At 40.4% G+C, this 21,784-nt stretch overlaps 1 protein-coding gene across 2 annotated transcripts in view; it reads right to left on the bottom strand.

The window, feature by feature from the left end:
- The window catches only part of SCN8A (sodium voltage-gated channel alpha subunit 8), a 213,973-nt gene that overhangs the window by 43,442 nt on the left and 148,747 nt on the right, over positions 1–21,784 (bottom strand). For both annotated transcript variants that reach the window (XM_020966210.1, XM_078156923.1), the window contains 6 exons: positions 20,897–21,032; positions 12,721–12,959; positions 8,818–8,991; positions 5,534–5,890; positions 1,010–1,477; positions 290–407 (listed from right to left, as the gene is read on the bottom strand). In XM_020966210.1, coding sequence (XP_020821869.1) covers positions 290–407; positions 1,010–1,477; positions 5,534–5,890; positions 8,818–8,991; positions 12,721–12,959; positions 20,897–21,032 — 1,492 coding nt within the window. The remainder of the gene's footprint in view (positions 1–289; positions 408–1,009; positions 1,478–5,533; positions 5,891–8,817; positions 8,992–12,720; positions 12,960–20,896; positions 21,033–21,784) is intronic.

Below are 21,784 nucleotides of genomic sequence, written 5' to 3'. Positions count from 1 at the left end.
CCACACATAGTTTTGTGCTGGTGATGAATGAACAGAGGAAAAGCAGAGAGGAATCACTTAGGAGGAACACTGCTGGCTTTCCCTTTAAGGCCTGTACTTTCCTCCTATTGCAGGCCACACCATTCCTAACATAGACTATTCCAATCTCTATATTATTCATAGACAGTTTAGGAAGGAGGCACTAAGCCTCTCTCCAACTCTTCCATAGCCATGGCCGTTGACAGCAGCTAATTAGGGGACTCCTTCTCCCCCATCATCTAGATCAAGCCCTGTGCAGACCCTTCCTCACCTTCTGTGAAGCAGGCATCTGGATCCAAGTATTCCTCAGGTTGCTCCACAGGTACTTCCTCCACTTCTGGTTTGATATCAATGGTGCTCCCCTCAGAGGAACTGGTATCATCCAGTTTCTAGTTTCACAACAAAAAAGAAGTTCAGATAAAAGCTCCCTCATTCCACACTGACAACTCCACTTGGCATACTGCACGGACCATATATCATGTGTAATTCTAATACGCATTCCTATTTTCCAAACTCATTACTGGTAACTCCTGATGGTCACACAATTACTGTGAGGACTTAGGAATTTACTAATCTTCTCTCAGTTGGGATCAATAAAGCAGGCAAAAGATGATGCCCCTCTCTGCAGCTAATTTGCTTCCAGATTAGTCCCAGGGGTTCATGTCTAGAAAGGTGTGGACTTTGGAAAGCCTGCACGACTCTAAAATTGTATAATCTTAGTCTTAGAAAGGGCTTTACAGGTGATTTAGTTTAGCCTCACAATATGACCTCAAGTCATCTCTGACCTGGAAGACCCAGTGAAGAGTGGGGTGGATAAATACAGGTCCTTTCTAAGGATGATCCTGCAAATCCCCAAATGAATCAGATTTTTAAGCTCCCCCAAATCCTCTAGAACAGCCCAGAGCTAAAGCAGCCCATAAAGGAGGGAGAAATCAGGCCCCTTTGCCTTGAGCCCCTGGCTTCCATGACAGGACAACCCTCTGGTTCTTACATCTTTGCTGCCCTCAGGATCCGACTCACTGCTGACATCCTCAGTATTGAGATTTTCAAAGTCAGACTCGCCCACAGCAATGGGGACCCGCACAGTTAGGTTGGGGTTGTTGATGAAGGACATGTGGTCCTCATCAATGATATACTTCTCCACACTGCTACCGATACCACTGGTGGTGCCATTCCCATTCTTCTGGTAGTCGCCATTACGGTGGATGTCAGCCCCGGTATGGTTGGCAATGCAGTTGGCCTTTTTGTCATACAGCTCATCTAGTGGCTTCACCTCATCAGCCTCACGTTTGAAGTGGGTCTGAACAAAAGCATGTACTTTCAACTTAATCCAGGCTACCCCCTTCTTGATGCGGATGACAGAGATCTGTAGATTGTTCATTTCTCCATCATCATCTGTGGCAGCCAGGTTGTCAGCACTGAAGGAGCTTAGAAGCAAGGCTAGAAACAGATTCAGTACCTGTAGTGAGTGGGAGAAGAAGAGAGGTTCAAGGATGCTGAGCGGGTCAGTCCTTCCAACCATATTTACTAAATCTGTCCAGAATTGGGGAATCACAGGATTAAGTCAAGCCAATTATTTTATTAAAACCAATTGTGTGGAGCACACAAACAAGTGCCAGAGAAAAAAAACAGCTCCCTAATGAGCCTACAATTATATTTTCTCTTTATAGTGTCTTAAGTAGACACTTAATGTTTCATTAAAAATCACCCCTACAAGCTATCAGTATTTGTGTGTGTGTGTGAGAGAGAGAGAGAGAGAGAAAGAGAGAAGAAGAAGAAGAAGAAGAAGAAGAAGAAGAAGAAGAAGAAGAAGAAGGAGGAGGAGGAGGAGGAGGAGGAGGAGGAGGAGAGGAAGAGAAGGAGGAGGAGGAGGAGGAAGAGAGAGGGAGAGAGAGAGAAAGAGAGAAGAAGAAGAAGAAGAAGAAGGAGGAGGAGGAGGAGGAAGAGAAGGAGGAGGAGGAGGAGGAAAGAGAGAGGGAGAGAGAGATTATTTATGTATCCCCTTACTTTCTCAGCCAAAATCCTTGAAAAAGCTGTCTTCTCTCTTTGCCTCCCACTTCCTCTCCCCTCACCTTCTGCAATATGGTTTCCTGCATGATCATTTCGCTCTTTCAGAAGTTACCACAGATCCCTCCATTGCCGAATCTGATGGCCTTTTCTCACTCCTTGTTGACCTCTCTGCAGCAGCACCTGACTGTTGACTACCCCTCTTCTGCTGGATCTTCTCTGCTCTCGGAGTTTTCATCACACTGCTTTCTCTCATTCCTTCTCAGTCTCCCTCCCCACATCATTATGCATCTCCTAACTGTGGGTATCTTCCAAGACTTTGTCTTGGATCCTCTTCCCTCTATATACACTTGGTGGCCTCATCAGGTCCCATACGTTTAATTATCCTCTCCACGCTCTTGAAACCTTCTTACCTCCAGGATCAAATACCAAATCTTCCGCTTGGCATTTAAAACCCTTCACAACCTACCCCACCCTACTTTTCCAGCCTTTTGTACATGACTTCCCTCCATGCATCTGGCAGGTTAGCCAAATCAGCCTTCTTATTTTGCCTTAGAGCCAGTATCCCATCTCCTGCTTCTGTGGCTTTGCCTAGCCCTCCCCACACCCCCATTCTCCCACCACAGGCTAGTTCTCTCAAAATCCCTATTCCTTCAGGGCTCAGAACACGTGCCACCTTCTCCATGTGACCATTCCTTATCCCCTTGGCTGTTAATGGCTTCTTCCCACAATCACTCTGTCTTTCCTTTATATCTGCTTATACATGTACATATTCTCTCCCCCGGCCAGAATGGAGGCTTCTTGAGAGCAAGGAGTGTTTTCGTTTTTGTCTTTCTATCATCAGTGATTGCTTAGCATATGGCCTGAAATTTAGTAGGTGATTAATAAAATGCTCCTTAATTGATCTTGAAGTTGATGACCCGGCACACAATAACTCAAAGACACCACAGCCACCTAGAAACTGAAAATCCTTCAGATAGGGGTCTGGAGACAGACCAGTCCAAAAATCCTAAATACTATCTACCTTAGGCATGGAGGAATTTTTATTTGATTCAATGGAAGGAACACACATACACTGATGAAATCACAGATCTTTTAAAATACTGAAATGATATTCCAACTATCTAGAACCCAGTCATCTAGCAATCTCACCAATTTAAGTGGTTTAAATGGAGAATAAGAAAGTAACCAAAACAGGTTTCTGAGCAGTCAAAACAGAAGTCACAAAATCTATACGTTAAACTTTCTGAGCTTTGCTCACAGAACAACTCTACTTGCTGTCACTTTCATTCTAAAAAGTTTAGTGAACCGGTTTCCTAGTCTACAGCAGACAGAAGGGGATTTTACAAGTAGGTACACGGACAGCAGCAATAAACGAAAGCTGATAGCAGGGAAAGAGACATCAAACTATAAGAAGTTGACATAAAACCTTCAAAAGGGCAGATGTTTGGGACCCCTGAGGCTAAGAGTATAATAGTCATAGTTATGGTCCTGAGTCATGAAGAAAGGGTTAAGTCATCTTCAGCATACTCTACTTAAGAAAGCAAGGGAGTATATAATCTATTTTGGAAGAATTTTGTTAAAAATCATTAAAATCAAGTTTTGGTACTCAAAAGGTTAAATCACTAGCTAGTTGAAAAATGATGATTCATAATGATTGCTTTAGGGCATTTTGGGCTTCAGAGCCCAAAACTACTTTAGAGTTGTGGTAAAGTAGCTAAGTGATGGAGTTTTGAGTTATATTATCAAAGTGACCACATTTCTTGATTGTCCCCTTTCCTCTCAGAGGGCCACTACCCTAATTCAAGTTCATCCACTATCTACTCTCCAGCACTACGGCAATAGTTTCCTTCTTGGTCTCCTCACCTTCACTCCCTCCCCTCTCCAATCCAGTCTCCACACAGATGATGAAGCGATACTCCTTAAAGCACTGGTGTGACCATGTCACTCTCCTGTTCAATAGACTCCCGTGGTTCAACATAACCTCCAGGGTCAAATACAAACACCTGTTTGGCATCCAAAGTACTTTGCAGCCTGGTTCCAGGTCTTGTAGACATCATTTACCCTTTACATACCCAAACCACAATCCAGCCAAAGCAGACCTTCTTGCTTTTCTTCACCCAAGACACTCCTTTGTCTGGGCTGACCTCATGGCTGGAATGAACTTCCTCCTCACCTCCACCTCTTGGAATGGCTCCTTTACCTGCCAAGCTCAGTTCAAAGGCCTTTCCTGATCTTGATAGCACTGGCCCAAGTGTGCACTCCACTGTTTCTTTTTTTTTTCTTTTTTCTTTTTTGTGAGGCAATCAGGGTTAAGTGACTTGCCCAGGGTCACACAGCTAGTTAGTGTCAAGTGTTTAGTCTGAGGTCAGATTCGAACTCAGGTCCTCCTGACTCCAAGGCTAGAGTTCTATCCACTGTGCTACTTAGCTGCCCCTGCACTCCACTGTTTCGACCTCAGAGAACCCAGGGTCAGTGCCATGCCATGACAGGGCACTGGAGCAGGAGTTTAGTAGTGGTAATAAAAATGGCTTATAATACTATTTCTATAATGCTTTAAGGTTTTCAAAGTGCTTTCTACACAACAACCCCATTGACTCCATTTTACAGATGAAGAACCTGAAGCTAATGAGAGGTTAAATGAAAAAGAAGTTATCATTTATATAGCACTTTATCGTTTATAAAGTGCCTTACAAATATTATCTGTTCTGATCTTCACAACAACCCTGGGAGATAGGTGCTATTATTATCCCCATTTTACAGGACGAGGAAACTGAAGCAGACAGAAGTAAAGTGATTGGCCCAGGTGGGATCAGGCCTTCCTGACTCCAGACCAGTGCTCTATGCACTGTGCTACCTAGGTCAGTCACACAGCTAGCATCTAAGGTGGGATTTGAACTCATGTCTTGTGGCACCATGCTCAACACTCTTCTATTACTCACGCTGCCTATAGGATAAGGAGCCACTCTAAATTCTGAAGGGAATGCAATTACTATAAAGAAGTCTGAAGAAGATCATTCTGGTAGCTGTGTGTACAGGGATCAAGGAGAACTGGCGGAAAGCCAGGAGGTTACAGAAGAGTCTAGGCAGGAGCAGAGCACACTCCCAGTGGTGAGGACAGAGCAGGTAAACAATGGGACTAGAATAATAGGGCCTTAGAACTATTACAAGGATTTTAAGGTCCCCTCCTCTAACCCTTTCTGATACACAATCTCTTTCTGTAACATTCTTGATGTACTCCACCCAGCTCCTGGCTTGAGCCTCTTCAGGGACGGGACACTCACTATCTAATGAGGCAACCCATTTTCCATTTGGTGAAACCCTAAGAAATACCATGATAGCTTAGCTGAAAGGGTCTATTTAGGTTCTCTGTGCATATAGAAAGCAAAGACTAGGAATGGCCACCATTTTGACTGGCAGCAGAAAGGCTCAGCATAGGGGGTTTGGGGAGCACATGTAGTGAGTGACATCTGAGTCAGAGCAAAGAGATCGATAAGCTGATACTAACCACCAAGTTGCCAATCACCATGACCATCATGAAGACGATGAGGCACATGGCCTGGCCTGCCACTTCCATGCAGTCCCACATGGTTTCGATCCATTCCCCACATAACACGCGGAAGACGATGAGAAAGGAATGAAAAAAGTCATGCATGTGCCAGCGAGGGAGCACACAGTCTTGGTTGATCTTGCAGACACACTCCTTGTAGCTCTTCCCAAACAGCTGCATCCCCACCACAGCAAAGATGAAGACAATGATGGCCAGCACCAGGGTCAGGTTGCCTAGAGCACCCACTGAGTTCCCAATGATCTTGATCAACATGTTCAATGTGGGCCAGGATTTGGCCAGTTTGAAGACTCGGAGCTAAGAAAGAAAAAAAAAACACCAAAAAATATTATATTCATTTTCTTTCTTACCAACCACAGCTAAGAAAACAGAATAAGGCCAAAAAAGTATAAATATTGCTTATTGAGTGCCCCTGGAGAGCTCTCAGCACTTTATATAGAGCATATTGGTAGGAAGATGTAGGTCATCCCTGCCAATGCACAAAGGGAAAAACTGAGGCACTGAGCAGGGAAATAACAGGATTTCCTTTCACAATGAGTCCATGGGAGATACAGAATCCAGGAATCCTGCTTTGAGGACTGTGTTCCACCGCTAGGTCAGCTTGCCTCATTTAAATCTAAACACAAACAAGTAATTTTCCCATGGATACTTTGCTTGAGAAGACAACAGGAGGGTCATAGGAAAGGGCCGGTTTTGGGGAAGCCAAGGTACTGGCATGGTAAAGAGAGATTCCTTACCCACTTAAAAAATGTTAGGAGAGAATATCAATAATAATGGCCAATTTTCCGTGTTCATAGACATAATTTACCTATACTATATATTTCCTGCTTCACTAGTGCTTTCCTAGTGAAGCAACTTGATATAAAATGTAGAGTGCTAGACTTGGAGTCAGGAAGACCTGAGTTCCAATCCTACCATTAGCACTCAGTAGCTGTGTGGTATTGGGAAAGGCCTTTAACTTTTTTGCATCCCAAGCACCTCTCTCAGACTATGGAGCTGAATTACAGGTATAGATTTGCATTGGCAGATGAAGCTTCTGCACTAGAAGTTCACTACACCAATGAAATCACAGGTGTGAACAACAAAAAATTAATACCATGCCTTATTAATAGCCTCACTATTATGTTGAACATATAAAATTGGTAACCTTTAGGGTTATATTTCTGAAAGCAATTCTGAGGACGTGCTTTAAAAATCTAATTTTACAATGAAAGACAAAAGAACGATCTCTTTTCCTGATTGTCAAAAGATCAAATGCCGAAATGAAAATAAAGCCAAAATCTTTGTGATGATAACATAGGGAGCAACTTAGAGAAGAAGAGTCACTTATGAGTAAGGTAGTTCCACATCTGCAACAGCTTAAGGAGTGGGGGACCAACAGGTTCAAAATGACAACAATGGATGTTTATTTGGTTCTTGGACACCTTATTTCATTTTAGCCTCACTACCACCCTGTGAGGCAGGTACTTCAAGGATTCCCATTTTACAGATGAGGAAAATGAGATTCAGAAAAGTTAAAGACTTGCTCAGGATCACATAACTATTAACCATTAGTGGTGGGATTTGAACTCAAGCCTTGTTGCCTCAAGCACTCTATACCTTACATCAAGTTGCTTCAGAAGGCAGATGACCATTAACTTCAAAATGAATGACTAGAACATATTTGGACAAGTTTTGAATTTCTGTTTTATGTTAAAACTAGGAAAAGCTGAGCCATAGAAAATAATAACCATCTGTTTTACATGATACTATCTATATGTGACTATTCTGGTAAAAATATAAGTGGCTGTGATGTAAGAAATTAGCTAGAAGGAGACATCACAAATTGGATAATATTCGCCTTTTGCTAGATACTACTTGGATCTAAACTGAGGAGCAGGAATAGGCTGTCCTCTGTATCCTACATATCTGTCTGAGGTCCCCAACCCCCTTTATAGGGGGCTTGATTACCCACAGTCCTTGCCTCTCTTTTTTCTCTCCCAGATATAACAAGAAATATTAACAAAGGAAGATCTACACTGGATCTCAACCAAAGAGTCAAAAAAACAAAATCTTGGAAACTATAGGAATATAACTCATGTCTTATTCTCCATTAGTTTGCTGGATTCCCCATCTAAAAGGACCTAAACATCTTCAGTTTCAAATGCTAAGGCATTCTCCAACTGACAAAAGCGATTTAGGGGAAAGTGAAGTACCCAAAAATAGTCTAAGGATGTTCAGAGAAGATAAGAGTTGAATTTTTTATCTACCTTGGCATGTCCCAGCCTTTTTAAGGGATTCTTTGAGGATATCATTTCTGCCTGGCTAGGTTTTAGACAACTTTTCAGAGCAAACTTACCAGTTATTCTTTCAGAGACACATTTTTGTCATTTTACCATTATTTCATTAAAGAAAAAAAAGAATTCTTCTTACCTAAAGATGTAGGAATCAAGACAAATGTTCAACTCAATTTAACATCTCACATATTATTCAAACTCATTTTATAGGTGAGGTAACCAACTTGGAAAGATTATAAAACTTCGTCTTTTTAGTAGAGAGAAATTGATTGTCATTTAAAGGTGATGATTGTCCAGGGCAAGGGTTTCTAACCCAGGGTCCATGACCTCTTGCAGATCCATGGATAAATTTCAGGGAGTCAGTGAATTTGAATGGGAAAAGAATTACATCTTTATTTTCAACTTTCAGCATAGCTGGTTTCCTTTGTAATCCTAAGTATTCGATTTTATGTATTTAAAAACATTATTCTAAGAAGGGGTGAATGGGCTCCACCAGACTGCTAAAAGGGTCCATGGTGCAAAAAAGGCTAAGAACCACTGGGTTATAAGAAGACATATCTACGATCACCTTAAAAAAATGGACCTAGAACAGAAGTCATGCTTGGCTGTTAATTTTATAGAGGAACCAATGCCTCTTACGAGGAATTACTAAAAAAGAATCTATGCCTGTATCTTAATTTCACAAAAATCAAAACAGAATAAATACCCCAAAACTAAAAGACTGGATATTGGCATGAAACCATAAGTTTGGGAGATCTTTGTAGTTAACTCAAAAGAAACTGGATACAGGATTAAGGATTCAGACTGGATGAACTTGGAGGTTCTTTCCATCTCTTGGATTCTGAGGGTAGAGTATAATGTAGGAACTTTGTGGTTATCAGATTGACTTTTATAAAAGGTAAGAACAAGATATAAAACTTTAAAAGAAACTGAAGAAATTTGGAATACCAAACGGAAAGATCTCAGCACCGAAAGCCCCTCCACATCTGCTAGACCAAGTTCCATTAAACTGAGGGAGACAATAAATCCATCAAAAATGTTCCAACCTTCTTGGAAATAATAGTAGGGATCCATGGCTATGAGCTTCAGAAACATTTCTGCTGTGAAAATTCCAGTGAAAACCTAAGGAAGAGGAGAAGAGAACAGAAGGACAAGAGGGGAAAACAGAGATGTTTAAATTAGAATGCTTTAATTACTTATCTTTAAACATAAACTTGCCCAAGAAACACCAAGATGGCCCCTTCATTCAGTCTTGTCTTATCTCTGCCATGGCCTAAGATTACTCATCTGTACTTTGCTATCTCAGAGACACCTGAAACCCAACACAGTGAAGAAAAAGTTTTGCCTTTTTCCCCTAAAGCCTTCCCTCCACCCAGTTTTTCCTCTTTTGTTGGCAAGGCTATCATTATCTCTCATTATCTCTCAACCTTGAAAATTGGTCTTTACTCTCGTTCACATATATCATATTCCAATAGAGAATAATCTCCTTTCTTTATATCACCTTCTAAAATCCCTTGTTCACACCTGTTTACAGTCAATTCACAGAGATATTCAGGCTTCCAACAGGATGGACCCCCTCCACCACCCTTCCTCCCACATAAATAATGTAAAAGAAGTTGATGTGTAAATTTAGGACATATTGAGATTCCTGACTGAAGTGTCAGTTTTCAGCATACAAGAGTTTGCATTGTTGGCTGGTGCTTGATTATATACTTGGGCCCTGACTGATCAGGGAACTTGTATTGCTATTATTCAGATAAGAGGAGTAATATTTTTTTTCATTAAAAGTCTAACTTCTAAAAAAATATATTGTTTATAAGATTAGGACATTCTCCAAATTTCAAAGTGTCTCATCAAGGAGACTAAAATGTAATTAACGTGGGATAAGCTGTGATGGAATGAACCGTAACATGGTTAAGGTGACATTATTTTACTAGAACAAGGGGACTAGAAAAAGGAAAGTCAAGAATACAGAATCATGAGTCAAGAGATACAGATCAGATAGCATTCTGATCACTAGGAAGATCCCCTTGGTAGTTTAATGTATGAAATGTCCCCTTGGATGAACCAGTTTCCTCTGCTTTGCTTTTTTTTTCTGCTGACTAAACAACTTTCTGCTTGCTCAGCTGGTTTCCCAGGTATCATAATGTATATCTGGAAGACAGTACAGATGCTAACCATTAAAAAAATTGTATCCCACCAGGACAGATGAATAAATTCTGGTTTGTCAATCTGCTGTGAATTTGGTTGGGGTGAACCACCTAGATTCATCCTTGCCACCAGAGATGCTTTAACCTTGGAATATGTCCTAATGTGGGTGAATAGTCTACAATGGAACCTATTCTTCGTGATTTTTAAGGATTTGATGTCTCTGTACTAATGGATGGCTCTAAACCAGGTCTTCTGAAAGATTGTGACTAGATTGAGTTAAAAAAAATGGGAATAATACTTACCAGGGACAGATTTTTTTCTGAATTATGAGCCTGGGAGGTGTCACCCAGGAGGCTATCATTTTCAAATTTTGAACTGAGAGGAAGACTACTATTTGCTAGTCTGGGGCAGAGTAAAGAAAGAAGAGCCAGAAGAAGAATGTACATGATGGCTACAGTGATAGAAAGGAAAACTAGATTCAAATGTGGCTGAACTCAGATTAGACAGTGACCAATGTAGTTCCTTGAAAACAGATGATGAAACACATTTCCTTTCTCTCTGGAGAAAGGCAGGGAGTTCTGTGGGTGCGTAAAATTGCAAATACTGTCAGACATGGTTGCTATATTCATTTGTTTTGTTCAATTGCTTCGTTATAAGGAAGAGTTCTACGGTGGGGTGACTGGGATGTGAAAACAAAAGGAAGCAATAAAACTTCTTTTAAAATTCCTTGGAGACCTGGAATCCTATGAACTTGTTTAAAATTGGGAAAAATAATGGCTTGACTGGGGCGGGAGAGTGTAAAAACAAAGGTCATAAAGTCAGAAACTCTCTCATTTGTAAATCTCTGGCTGACAGAAATAGATGTACATGGGCTTTTCATAATTTTGCATGACATTATAAGCTATTACAGTTAAATAAGGTTTAGGAAGTACTTATTTAATAAATAATATATAGAACTGGTTAAAGAGAGTCCTGTAATCTCCAACCTACAGGCGGATTAGTTGTCACTTGGCACATTAAGAGTTCAATCCTGAGCAATCTCAATTCACATGAGCTGCCAAAGCAATGAATCCTCATCACATATAGGAGACTTCTAAATCATCCTTACTATGCTCTCAGACTACAGGCTGGGGAAGTGACTGTGTCAGGCTGTGGGGGTCCAATCAGCTACAATTAACAGTCCTTTCCAAACTCTTCTACAGAACTCCCAGTACTAGACATGATGTTAAGAGGGATTCTTAGAAAATATTACAGTGCTAGTGATATTTTCTTTCTAAAATGTTAAATATAAAATTTTATATAAAAATATTTATATAATGAAGAAATTTTTTTTCCAATAAAAAACAGGCCTAATTTCACTTATTGTGCTCCAAAATTCCTCAACTTCCCTCTGCCTTTGAGAGCATTCCATATTACCAGATATCCCCAAACAAGCATTAATGGATTAATTTCACATATTTCAAGTCCCAAAAATTTTCTGTAGCCAAATTGACTTGGAAAACATTGGTTTAGAACAGCAGCATGCTTTTATAATGCTAGTTTTTAGGGACAAAACTAATGTTCCCTTTATATTCCCAACAAAGTATGTCAGGCCTTAATTATATATGATATTTTAAGGGACATTATCCAGCTTGAAGTATAACCAAAACTTATGCAACAAACTGTCTTATAAGCGGATTCTGTGTTATTCTGATATTCCTATGATGTCTCTCCCTAGGAATGATGGAAATCAGACGATCTATCTCCTTCAGTCAAATTTTTACAATTAATTCGAGTAGCATCAAGTCAATTTGTTCAATAATGAAGATAAGCATAAGCAAAACAATTCAATCATCACTTCTATCTGACTTTAGAATACATTGCGTAACTTTTTCCCCTCAGCATATTTATCTTCCCAATCACAACTCTGGCTCAGGCCAAACATTATGATGAATTTGGGATGAATGAGATTCTGGTTGCTCATATGCTAGAAGGCAGAAGGAAACCATTCTAGGTTAATTATTTGCCCTAGATAATTGTCAGTGGGTAGTCAAGAGTTGACTGGGGAAAGAGCAAGCCACAGTATCATTTGGTGTACAGTAGCTCCCTGGTCTGTGTGGTACTTCTTACTAAAACTTAGAAGAAAAATTATTTTGGTGGGCTAGGGGCACATTTATTTATTTATTTTTTGTTTATTTGTTTTTTTGCATTTTTGGTAAGGCAATTGGGGTTAAGTGACTCGCCCAGGGTCACACAGCTAGTAAATGTCATGTGTCTGAGGCTGGATTTGAACTCAGGCCCTCCTGACTCCAAGGCTGGGGCTTATCCACTGTGCCACCTAGCTGCCCCAATCGGGGTACATTTAGAAGAGACATAGAGGAATCTGTCTTATAAACAGAATGAGAACTCAAGAGCCCTTCGCTGTGGTTCCTGAAACCAGCTTAGTGTCCCATGCCTCCCATCATGGCTTGGTCTGCAGCCAGTAACTTTAAGTGACATTTCTCAAGTTCTCCAGAAAGAGAAAGGAGTCAAGAGATCCCCAAATCTAGGAGTGGCTGCTACTACACCAGTCTTCCAATTAACTATCATCTTCTTTTCTACCCAAGTCTCTCATCCGTAGTGACCAGCACACAACAGAAAAGGGTTTCTCCTGTAGAAAAAACAAACAAGTAAAGAACCCATGTTTAAATGACCAAATCAGGAGACAGTGCTCTGCCTTACCAGATTTCCAACAGCCAAGACGTTTTCAAAGTGTGGCGTCATGGGATGATGCTCCATCGCCATAAACAAGGTGTTCAGGACAATGCAGATGGTAATGGCTAAGTCCACAAAAGGGTCCATAACGATCATGTTCACAATCTCCTTCAGCTTGATCCAGTATGGGTGGCACTCCCAGATGAGGAAAGTGTTGGCAAATTTGTACCAACACGGAGGGCACTTTCGCTGAGACTCTTCTAACTCTGTAGTAGCGCAAAAACAAAGGGAACTTCTCAATCAAGCAGTAAAGGAAAAGGAAGTACACTTTCTAATACCAATTCCTGGTGATCATAAACTGTAAAACTGAATTGACAATGCATGAGCTTCCCTGATTCTTTATGAGGAGGAATTATTGCACCTAAAGATCCCAAATGACTCTACTAGGAGAGAACTCCCTCCTCACACAGTTTTTGTTCCACTAAATGAAAAGAATTAGAATGACCTACACAAGGTTACATATAAACACACACCAGTGATACAGTTTGTTGTTCAGTTGTTCTCAGTCTTGTCTAACTCTTTGTGACCACATTTGGAGTTTTCTTGGCAAAGATACTGGAGTGGTTTGCCATTTCCTTCTCCAGCCCATTTTACAGATGAAGAAACTAAGGCAAACAGGGTTAAGTGACTTGCCCAGGGTCACACAAGTAATAAGTGTCTGAGGCCAGATTTGAACTTAGGAAGATGAGTCTTCCTGACTCCAATCCTGGCACTCTATTCACTACATCACTTAGTTGGCCAGTGATATGGTAGTCTTAAATAAAACAGAAAGTCAAACAAATGAAAAAATAGTTATCGAGTTCTAAATGTGTGAAGGCATTGTGTTAGATGTTATGGGAGATATTGAAGAATGAGATACTATGAGTTTGCAGGGAGGGATTGAAAAAATGTCACTGAATGTTTCCCAATATCTCTATACTGTTTCCCTTACATAGTCATTCAAAATAACAAAAATAAAGAGGGGGAAAAGCAAAAAGAAATCAACAAAACAAATCAGCAAAACAAATCAACACACCGACCAAGTCCAACAGTCTATGGAATGTCCAGCAATCATCGTCTCCCACTTCTGCACAGAAGAGAAGGAGCTGAGTTCTCATCTCTTCATTGGGTCAAGCTTGGTTATTACACTTACCCAGCATTCAGTTTGGTTTTTTTTGTTGCTGTTTTTCTCATTAATTGTGGTGATTATGAATGGCTCAGCGTGTTTCACTTTGTATAAGTTTAAATGAGTCTTTCCATGCTTCTTTGTATTCTTTACATTTATTGTAAAGAATTCATTGTCCCCCCATTTATTGTTTCCCTTCTTATCTTACTTGCATCAATTGTATTTGAGCAAAACTTTTCAATATCGGGTAACCATAATGATCTGTTTTGTTATTTCCTCAAGCCCTTGCATGGTTAACAAGTCCCCCCTCTTTGCATCCTCCTCTTCCACCCCACCCCAAGATAGCTTTGAAAGATTCCTGATCAGGTTCTCTTCTAATATTGCTATGATATGAACTTTGATATTCAGGTTGCATATACATTTTGGGCTTATTCTGGTAAATGGTGTAAACTGTTGGTCTAAATCTAATTTCCACCATACAGTTTTTCAGTTTTCTTAGCCTCTCTTATTAAGTAGTGAGTTGTTTTGCAAGTAATTTATGTTTTCCTGTTTACTAAACGCTGGGCTGTTGAGCTCAGTGTTTTCCAATTTTTCCTTATCTTGCTTATTCCACTGATCTTCTGTTCTTTAATTGTTATATTTTTATAGTATAATTTGAAGCCTAGAAGTGTTTTTCTACCTTTACTCCGACTTCTTTTTATTAGTTCCCTTAAGATTCTAGACCTTTTGTTCTTGCAAGTGAATTTTGTTATTATTTCATCTAGCTCCATAAAGTATCTCCTGGGTAGTTTAATTGGTATAACACTAAATCTATAAATTAATTTAGGTAGCATTGTCATTTTTATTATGCTGGTGCAGTTGAACCATGAACACTGAATATGTAGGGAAGGAATTTCAAGTAGCATGAGCAAAGACATGGAAGTGGGAAAGCCTAGTATTGTTTGGGGAAGATGTAAAGTTTTCCAGCTTGGCTAAAGAATGTATAGAGGAATAGTATAATATAGATTACTAGATCTCAAAAGAAATTGAATGATCTGACTACAGAATTGGGAATTTATCTTGTAGGAAACAGGGAACCACTGAAAGCATCTGAGAAGGTAAATGGCAAGTCAAAATCGTGTCTTAAGAACATTAATATAGCAGGCCTGTTCATGAGGAATTTCAGGGAGAAAAGTAATCATGTAAATCATCATTCAGTCAGTCAATAAGCATTTGTTAACTACCTGCTGTGTACCAGGCACTATCCAAAGTGCTGAGAATACAAAAGAAAGGTATAAGACAGTCTCTGCTCTCAAGCATCTTACAATCTAATGATAGAGAGACAACATGCATATAACTATGTGTGGAAAGAGGAAAACAGGAATACACTGGGGGAGGAGAAAGGGAAATAATCAGGGTGACAAGTAGACCTCCATACAAACAAGGAGGAAGGGATGGGCAGAGGGGCTAATATTTAAACCTCACTCTCATCTGAACTGGTCAAAAGAAGGAAAACTATATACACAGTTGGGCCCAAAGTACATTTCACTCAACAGGGAAACAGGAGGGAAAGGGGAAAAGTGGGGAGGGAGAATTAGAGGGAAGGTAGATTAAGGGAGGGATAAGTTCTAGGAAAAAAAAATACATAAAAATATTTATAGTTCTTTTGGATATGGGAAAGAATGGGAATCCAAAGGGGTGCCTGTAAACTGAGGAATGAATGAACAAGTGATGGCATATAATGGGATGGAATATTATTATGCTCAACCCATATCAATGTAATGACCAACCAGAATTCTAGAGGACTAATGAGGAAACAGGCAACCTACCTCTTAATAGAGTGGTGAAGGACTCAGAATACAGAATGAAATAAATATCTTTTGGACATAACCATTTGGAAATTTTTTTTCTTGACTATACATATTTCTAATTTTTTGTTTTTCATGTATTCTCAAATGGTGATGGTGGTAGGGATGGGGAGCAGAATTGGGGTAGGAGAGTGAGAAGGTAGATCTTGCTTGAATAAAACAAATATTTAAAAAAAAGTGTTAATGGATTAATTTGAACTTGAAGAGAAGTTTCCAATTAGGTATCATAAGGCTATCCTTGGTCCTATCTTAAAAGACATTTTATAAACAGTTTGGATAAATATAAAGCAGGAATATTTGTCAAATTTGAGGATAACACAAAACTGAGATGGTTTAATTAAAAAGATCACAAATTTACAGTAGGAAGGGTCCTTAGAGATTATAATGTGAAGAAGATGAAACTGAGGCTCAGAAAGCTTATGTAATTTGTCTAATTAATTAATCAGGTGACAGACTAAGGTTTAAAAAAGATATCACTGGGCTGGAAAAAGGAGTCCAAACTAAAAATTTAAGATGAAATTTAATAGCGACAAATCCATTAGGTTAAAAAAGTATTAGATAAGAATGTTGGACAAGATATTTAAAACAGTTTAGGTAAAAAATATTTTGAAATTTTAGTTGATCACAAGCTCAGGGAGATATGGTTGCTAATAAACAAAAACAAAAACAAAGCCAACTACTTCAAAACAAATGTAATCATGGATTATGTTTGATGGAATGATATTCCCATCAAGAAAAAAAAACACTCTTATTGCATTCCATACTCTGTGCTATATCAGAATTATGTCTGGTCTGGAATTGAAGAATTTAAGTTTTAGAATTCAATCTGGATTTTAATCTGGAATTTAATCTGGAATCTAGAATTTAAGTTTAAGAAGGACACTGATGTGTATAATGTGAGGGGTGACCAGGAAGGCAATACAGTGGGAACAGAAGGGCTCTGCACAGAGTGCTGGGTTCTAATCCTACCTGAGACACTTACTAGATAGGTGACCCTGGGCATGTCACTTAACCTCCCTCAACCTCAGTTTCCCTCATCTATAAAATGGAGATTATAATAAAAGCACCCACTTTACAGGGCTGTTGTGACCATCAAATGAGATAATATATGTAAAGAGCTTTGCAAACCTTAAAACATCATATAAACACTAATTATTAAATGCTATTTGTCATCTGTGACCTCGACCAACTTCCTCTTCGGACTCATAGATAAGCGTCCTTGCCTGTTGAATGAGGGGATTGGATTAGGTGACTTTTAAGGTTCCTTCCAGTTCTAAATCCTGTGATCCTAAATCTGGAGGCCATATCATGTAAAGAATGGTAGAAAGAAGTGGGGATTTTTAGCCCGGAGAAGAAAAGGTGTAGGCAGGGGAAGGACATGATGGCTGTCTTAAAATCGCTGGAGAGTTGTCACATATGAAGGGAACAGACGTTCCATGTGACTTCTGTGGGAAGAATTAGCCCTACATGTAGGAGTTACTATGACGCAGATTTTATCTCCATATAAGGAAGAACATTTTAATAGAATTATCCAATGACTGAATAGGCTGTTTTCAAGAGCAGCAAGCTTCCTATGAACAGAACTGTGCAGGCAGAGAGAGGCTGGATAACCCTGTGTCACAGATACTTTGAAGGGGGTCCTGTATTCAGGAAAACTGGATAGAAGAAGTTTTAAGGTGCCTTTCATACTAATCCCTTGTCATCATTGACCAAATTCTATAGACACAGGGAATCTTATTAGGATGTATGAAGTAATGGAAAGAATCTTGATATCAAAGCCCTGTGAAAACTAAAAATGCCAAACCATTGTCAGGCATTGTTAATAATTCTTCTTCTTCTCTGTCTTCTTCTTAGGCCTTAGTCTACAGAGTCGCCATAGAATACCTGACGTAAACACCAAACAATAGTCTCTTGAAGGCACAGTTTTGAAAGCTGAACTGTCCTTGGAAAAAGATGCTATTTCTATAAGAATGAATTTATAGGCTCCCTTCTCCCCGATGCAGATAACTGAATCTGATATTTGGGGGGAGGAGTTCTCTATTATTTGACCAAGAACAAAACAAGTCTTTCTTTATTCTGACCAGGAGGTACCCATGGTAATAGCTTTATTTTAAGTGAAGTGGCTCTGACTGGGATTTCTGACTGGCTGCTAGTTGCTAGGAAAATGGTTGCCTTGGTTCGACAGATTTTAGGGCCACAGTGCTGCCATGTGGGAGTCTGCGTGGGGAAGGAAGTCTGTTAAAAAAAAAAAACAACTTTGCTTTGGCTTCCTTTCCATAGAACTCACCCCTCCCCAAGGTAAATATAGTTTTCTTCCCAAAAAAGAAAGGGAAAAAGAGGCTCTCATTTCCATAAATTCTTATAGTACATATTTGGAATCTGGGTCCATTCCCTTTTTTAAAAATCTCTAAACGTCTGCTGTTTGCTGGCATGTGGAAACTAGAGACTGAAGTGGTGACTTCTCATTTCAGAATTGCCATAGTGCATGGGGAGCTTGGGTCTGGCTCTTTGCCAGCCTGAAGATGGAAGTAGGCGTTCCCATATCCTAAAGAAACATAAAGGGGATTCCAGAGGGTATCCTCCAGCTCCCTTGTCCATGTTCATTGGGAATGGAGATTTTGCAGCCCAGGATAATTTTCCCTGCTTCTGTCACAATAAGAGCATTTGGATTCTGTGAGTTGGGAGAGAATCCAGAGGGACTGGGAGGTTTATTAAATGACTCACAACCTTGCAAACAGTCACTCGCCCCCATATGCTTGGGATGGCTAAGAATTTGGCTTGGAGGGAACGGGCAAGCAGATGTATAAGTGAGATGATTCTCTCACTTTGCCTCGGATATTTTCAGAGGTGGACGCAGCCTCTAAACCTAGTGGGAAGGAGAGCCTTGGCTACAGTCATGGCTGCCCAATTCATTCAGGGTCATGGCTTGGGAAGGTCCCAGTCAGACAGGTGATGTCAACATCAGCTATGGCAGGATGCCTCTGGACACTCTAATAAAAGATCAGCAATAAGAAACTCTTCTGTCTCTTACTCCCCATTCTTCTTTTCACTAATTTCTTCCTTTCTACTATGTTCCTGCCTTTAAGATGCTTCCATTCCAGTAGGGAGATATAACATGCATACAGATAAGTTAATAGAGAGCAACTTTAAGAGGGAGAGGGCATTATGAATCATGGAAGGGTGTGTGTGTGTGTGTGTGTGTGTGTGTGTGTGTGTGTGTGTGTGTGTGTGTGTGTGTGTGTGTGTGTGATGGGGGTCAGGTCAGAGAAGGTTTCATGGAAGTGATACCCAAGCTGAGCCTTAAAGGAAAGATGAAATGGGAGTACATTCCAGGCACGTGCAAATACAAAAAGGTGGGAGATGAAATGAAAAGTTTGGGGAATAGCTAGTACTACAGTTTGGCTGGAAGGAAGAATGTATAAGAAGGAGAATAATGAGAGAAAAGGAGAAAGACTGAAGCCAGACTGTGAAGGGCTTTAAATACCAAACAGATGAGTTTGTATTTTAACCTAGAGGCAAAGAGAGAACTACGGACAGTTTTTGAAAAGAAGCGTAATCAAGTCAGACCTATTCCATAGGAAAGTTATTTAGTGGAGGCTAGGTTAGAGAGGGAAAAGATTAAAGGAGACCAATCATGAGGCTGTTCTTCCAGGGAAGACACGATCAAGACCTGAATTAAGGAGGTGGCTGCGTAAGTAGACAAAGGATGATGGCTAGTATGAGGATAGTCAGTCAACAAATATTTGCCAGGTGCCAGGAACTATGGCAGCACAAAGAAAAGGCAAAAAACAGCCCCCATTTTCAAGAGGCTTCCAGTTCCAGAAAACACACAAACAACAATATACAAACAAGATGTATGCAGGATAAATTGGAGATGCTCAACAGAGGGAGGACAGCAGCCTGAAGAACTGGGAAAAGCCTCTTCTCTCAGAAGGTGGGATTTTAGCTGGCAGCTTGAAGTGGGACCAGGAGGTTGGGGCTGAGGAGAAAGAGAATTACAGGCATAGGAGACAGTCAATGAAAATGAACGGAGTCAGGAGATGTCCTGTTGGAGAGGAAGTCACTTATCGGCAGATTACTGAGTACAAGGGGCAGGATGATTGAGGCAGAGAATGAAGAGGGGAGGTTAACTGGGAAACAATGTGCACCTCGGCAGATAACGACTCTGAGTCACAGGCATAAAGAGAGCAAATGAGAGTTTGAACATGAAGCAAGGCCTGGGCTCCTGATCGCTAAGGGCCTGAAGTGAAGGCCTTTAATGTCCCTGGCTCCCTGAGGCTTGAGCACCCTGGCAGATATGAGTACCCTTTGGCATAGGCCCTCTCCACCTAGTCAGCTCATTTTTTGAACCTAAGTGCGGGTATTTATATTGATCTCTCTTAAATTTTTGTCGTGTTAGATTTAGTCCATCATTCTAACACTGGAATGTCTTTAAGCAGGTTAGGTATGTCTTTAACCAAATCACTGATCAAAAATGTATTAAAAAATTGGAAGAAAGAAAAGAAAACACCTGGCTAAGGAAGGAGCCTTGTGACATATGACTGACTATTCTTCTGCTGGAAGACTGATGACATCATAAGGGGAAATGCCTAGGCCCCTCTTTGCACCAGGCAGTGTCACATAGGACCTACCCCAATACATGGTATTCTAGCACTGACAGCAGTGTCACTGCAGGTACAGGTCTAGCAACAAATGACTGCTATTAGTTTCATCTTTCCTATTCCCACAACAAATATATATGGATTTTTTTGGGGGGTGGGGTGGGGGAACGGATTCAACAGAGACAATTTTAGATGCAATCAAACTGCCCAAGTACATTTTTTTTGAGGCAATTGAGGTTAAGTGACTCACCCAGGGTCACACAGCTAGTAAGTGTCTGAGATCAAATTTGAATTCAGGTCCTCCTGACTCCAAGGCTGGTGCTCTATCCACTACACCACCTAGCTGCTCCTCAAGTAGATCTGAAGGGGAAATCCTAATGGCCATAAGTAGTCAGAAGAAAAGGAATGTCGGAAGGATGCCATCTTTCTACCTTTCTTTGGTTCTTTGATCTGTGTGTGTGTGTCGTGCGTGCACACGTGTGTATACACACACACACACACACACACACACACACACACACACACACACACACTCCCCACCCCATGTGTGCTTACCCAAACTGCCTGGATTTCAATCACAAAGTACATACCTTCTACCAGCGTATTTGTAACAACACTCATGACACTGTTGACTCTGTCCTTCCTTCCATATGAAGCATTCAGCTGGTTCATAGAGACTAAGAGGGATCCAGGGCCTTTCTTCTTAATTTCCACCTCAGTTGTTGCCTGCAAAATTACCAAATCGGGTGAGTGGGGCCTTTTAACACAGAGGGCAGGCCTTAGTGGGTGGACACTCCAAAGTGTTAGCATGGGTTTAAGCTTTAATTTCATCTCCTAAGCTGGTCTTAGAACTCTATATGCTACATGAGCTAACTCCATTGACAATGGGTCTTCAGTAATCTCTTTTTTAAGGCAATTGGGGTTAAGTGACTTGCCTAGGGTCACACAGCTAGTAAGTATCTGAGGCTGGATTTGAACTCAGGTCCTCCTGACTCTAGGGCTGGTGCTCTATCCATTATACCACTTAGCTGTCCTTTCAATAGTCTTTAGACCAAGGAGACTAAGTTGGTTAGGGGTCCCCTGGGGAATCTGTTTCATCCTTAAGTGAACTCAGGAATCTGGCTACCCAGAGACCACTGGATAGTGAACAAAACTTCTAGGAAACGAAGAAGGTAAACCAACCTAGTTTCTTTGAGAGTCATCAGACCAGACTTTGCACCTGTTTAAATAACTTGTGAGCTAGTCTCAAAAGAATGGATGCCATGGGTTTCCATTACCCAATCTCAAGGTATTTCGTTAGAAATGAATTAGCCTTGGATATATGCATAATACAAGGAATTCTTATATCATGTAAATTTTTCTTAGCTTCCATCTCAGCCTTTGATCTTACCAAACATCACTGGTTTCACTTCATCAGCATAGAAAGACTAGAACTACTGGCAAATTCTTGGTCAACAACACTAGAGCGATGGTTGCTA

Source organism: Phascolarctos cinereus, unplaced genomic scaffold (genome assembly GCF_003287225.1).
Source record: "Phascolarctos cinereus isolate Bilbo 61053 unplaced genomic scaffold, phaCin_HiC Scaffold_1;HRSCAF=81, whole genome shotgun sequence".
Classification (NCBI taxonomy): domain Eukaryota; kingdom Metazoa; phylum Chordata; class Mammalia; order Diprotodontia; family Phascolarctidae; genus Phascolarctos; species Phascolarctos cinereus.
The sequence above is the reverse complement of the archived record's forward strand: the minus strand, read 5'-3'. Positions and strand labels throughout refer to the sequence as shown.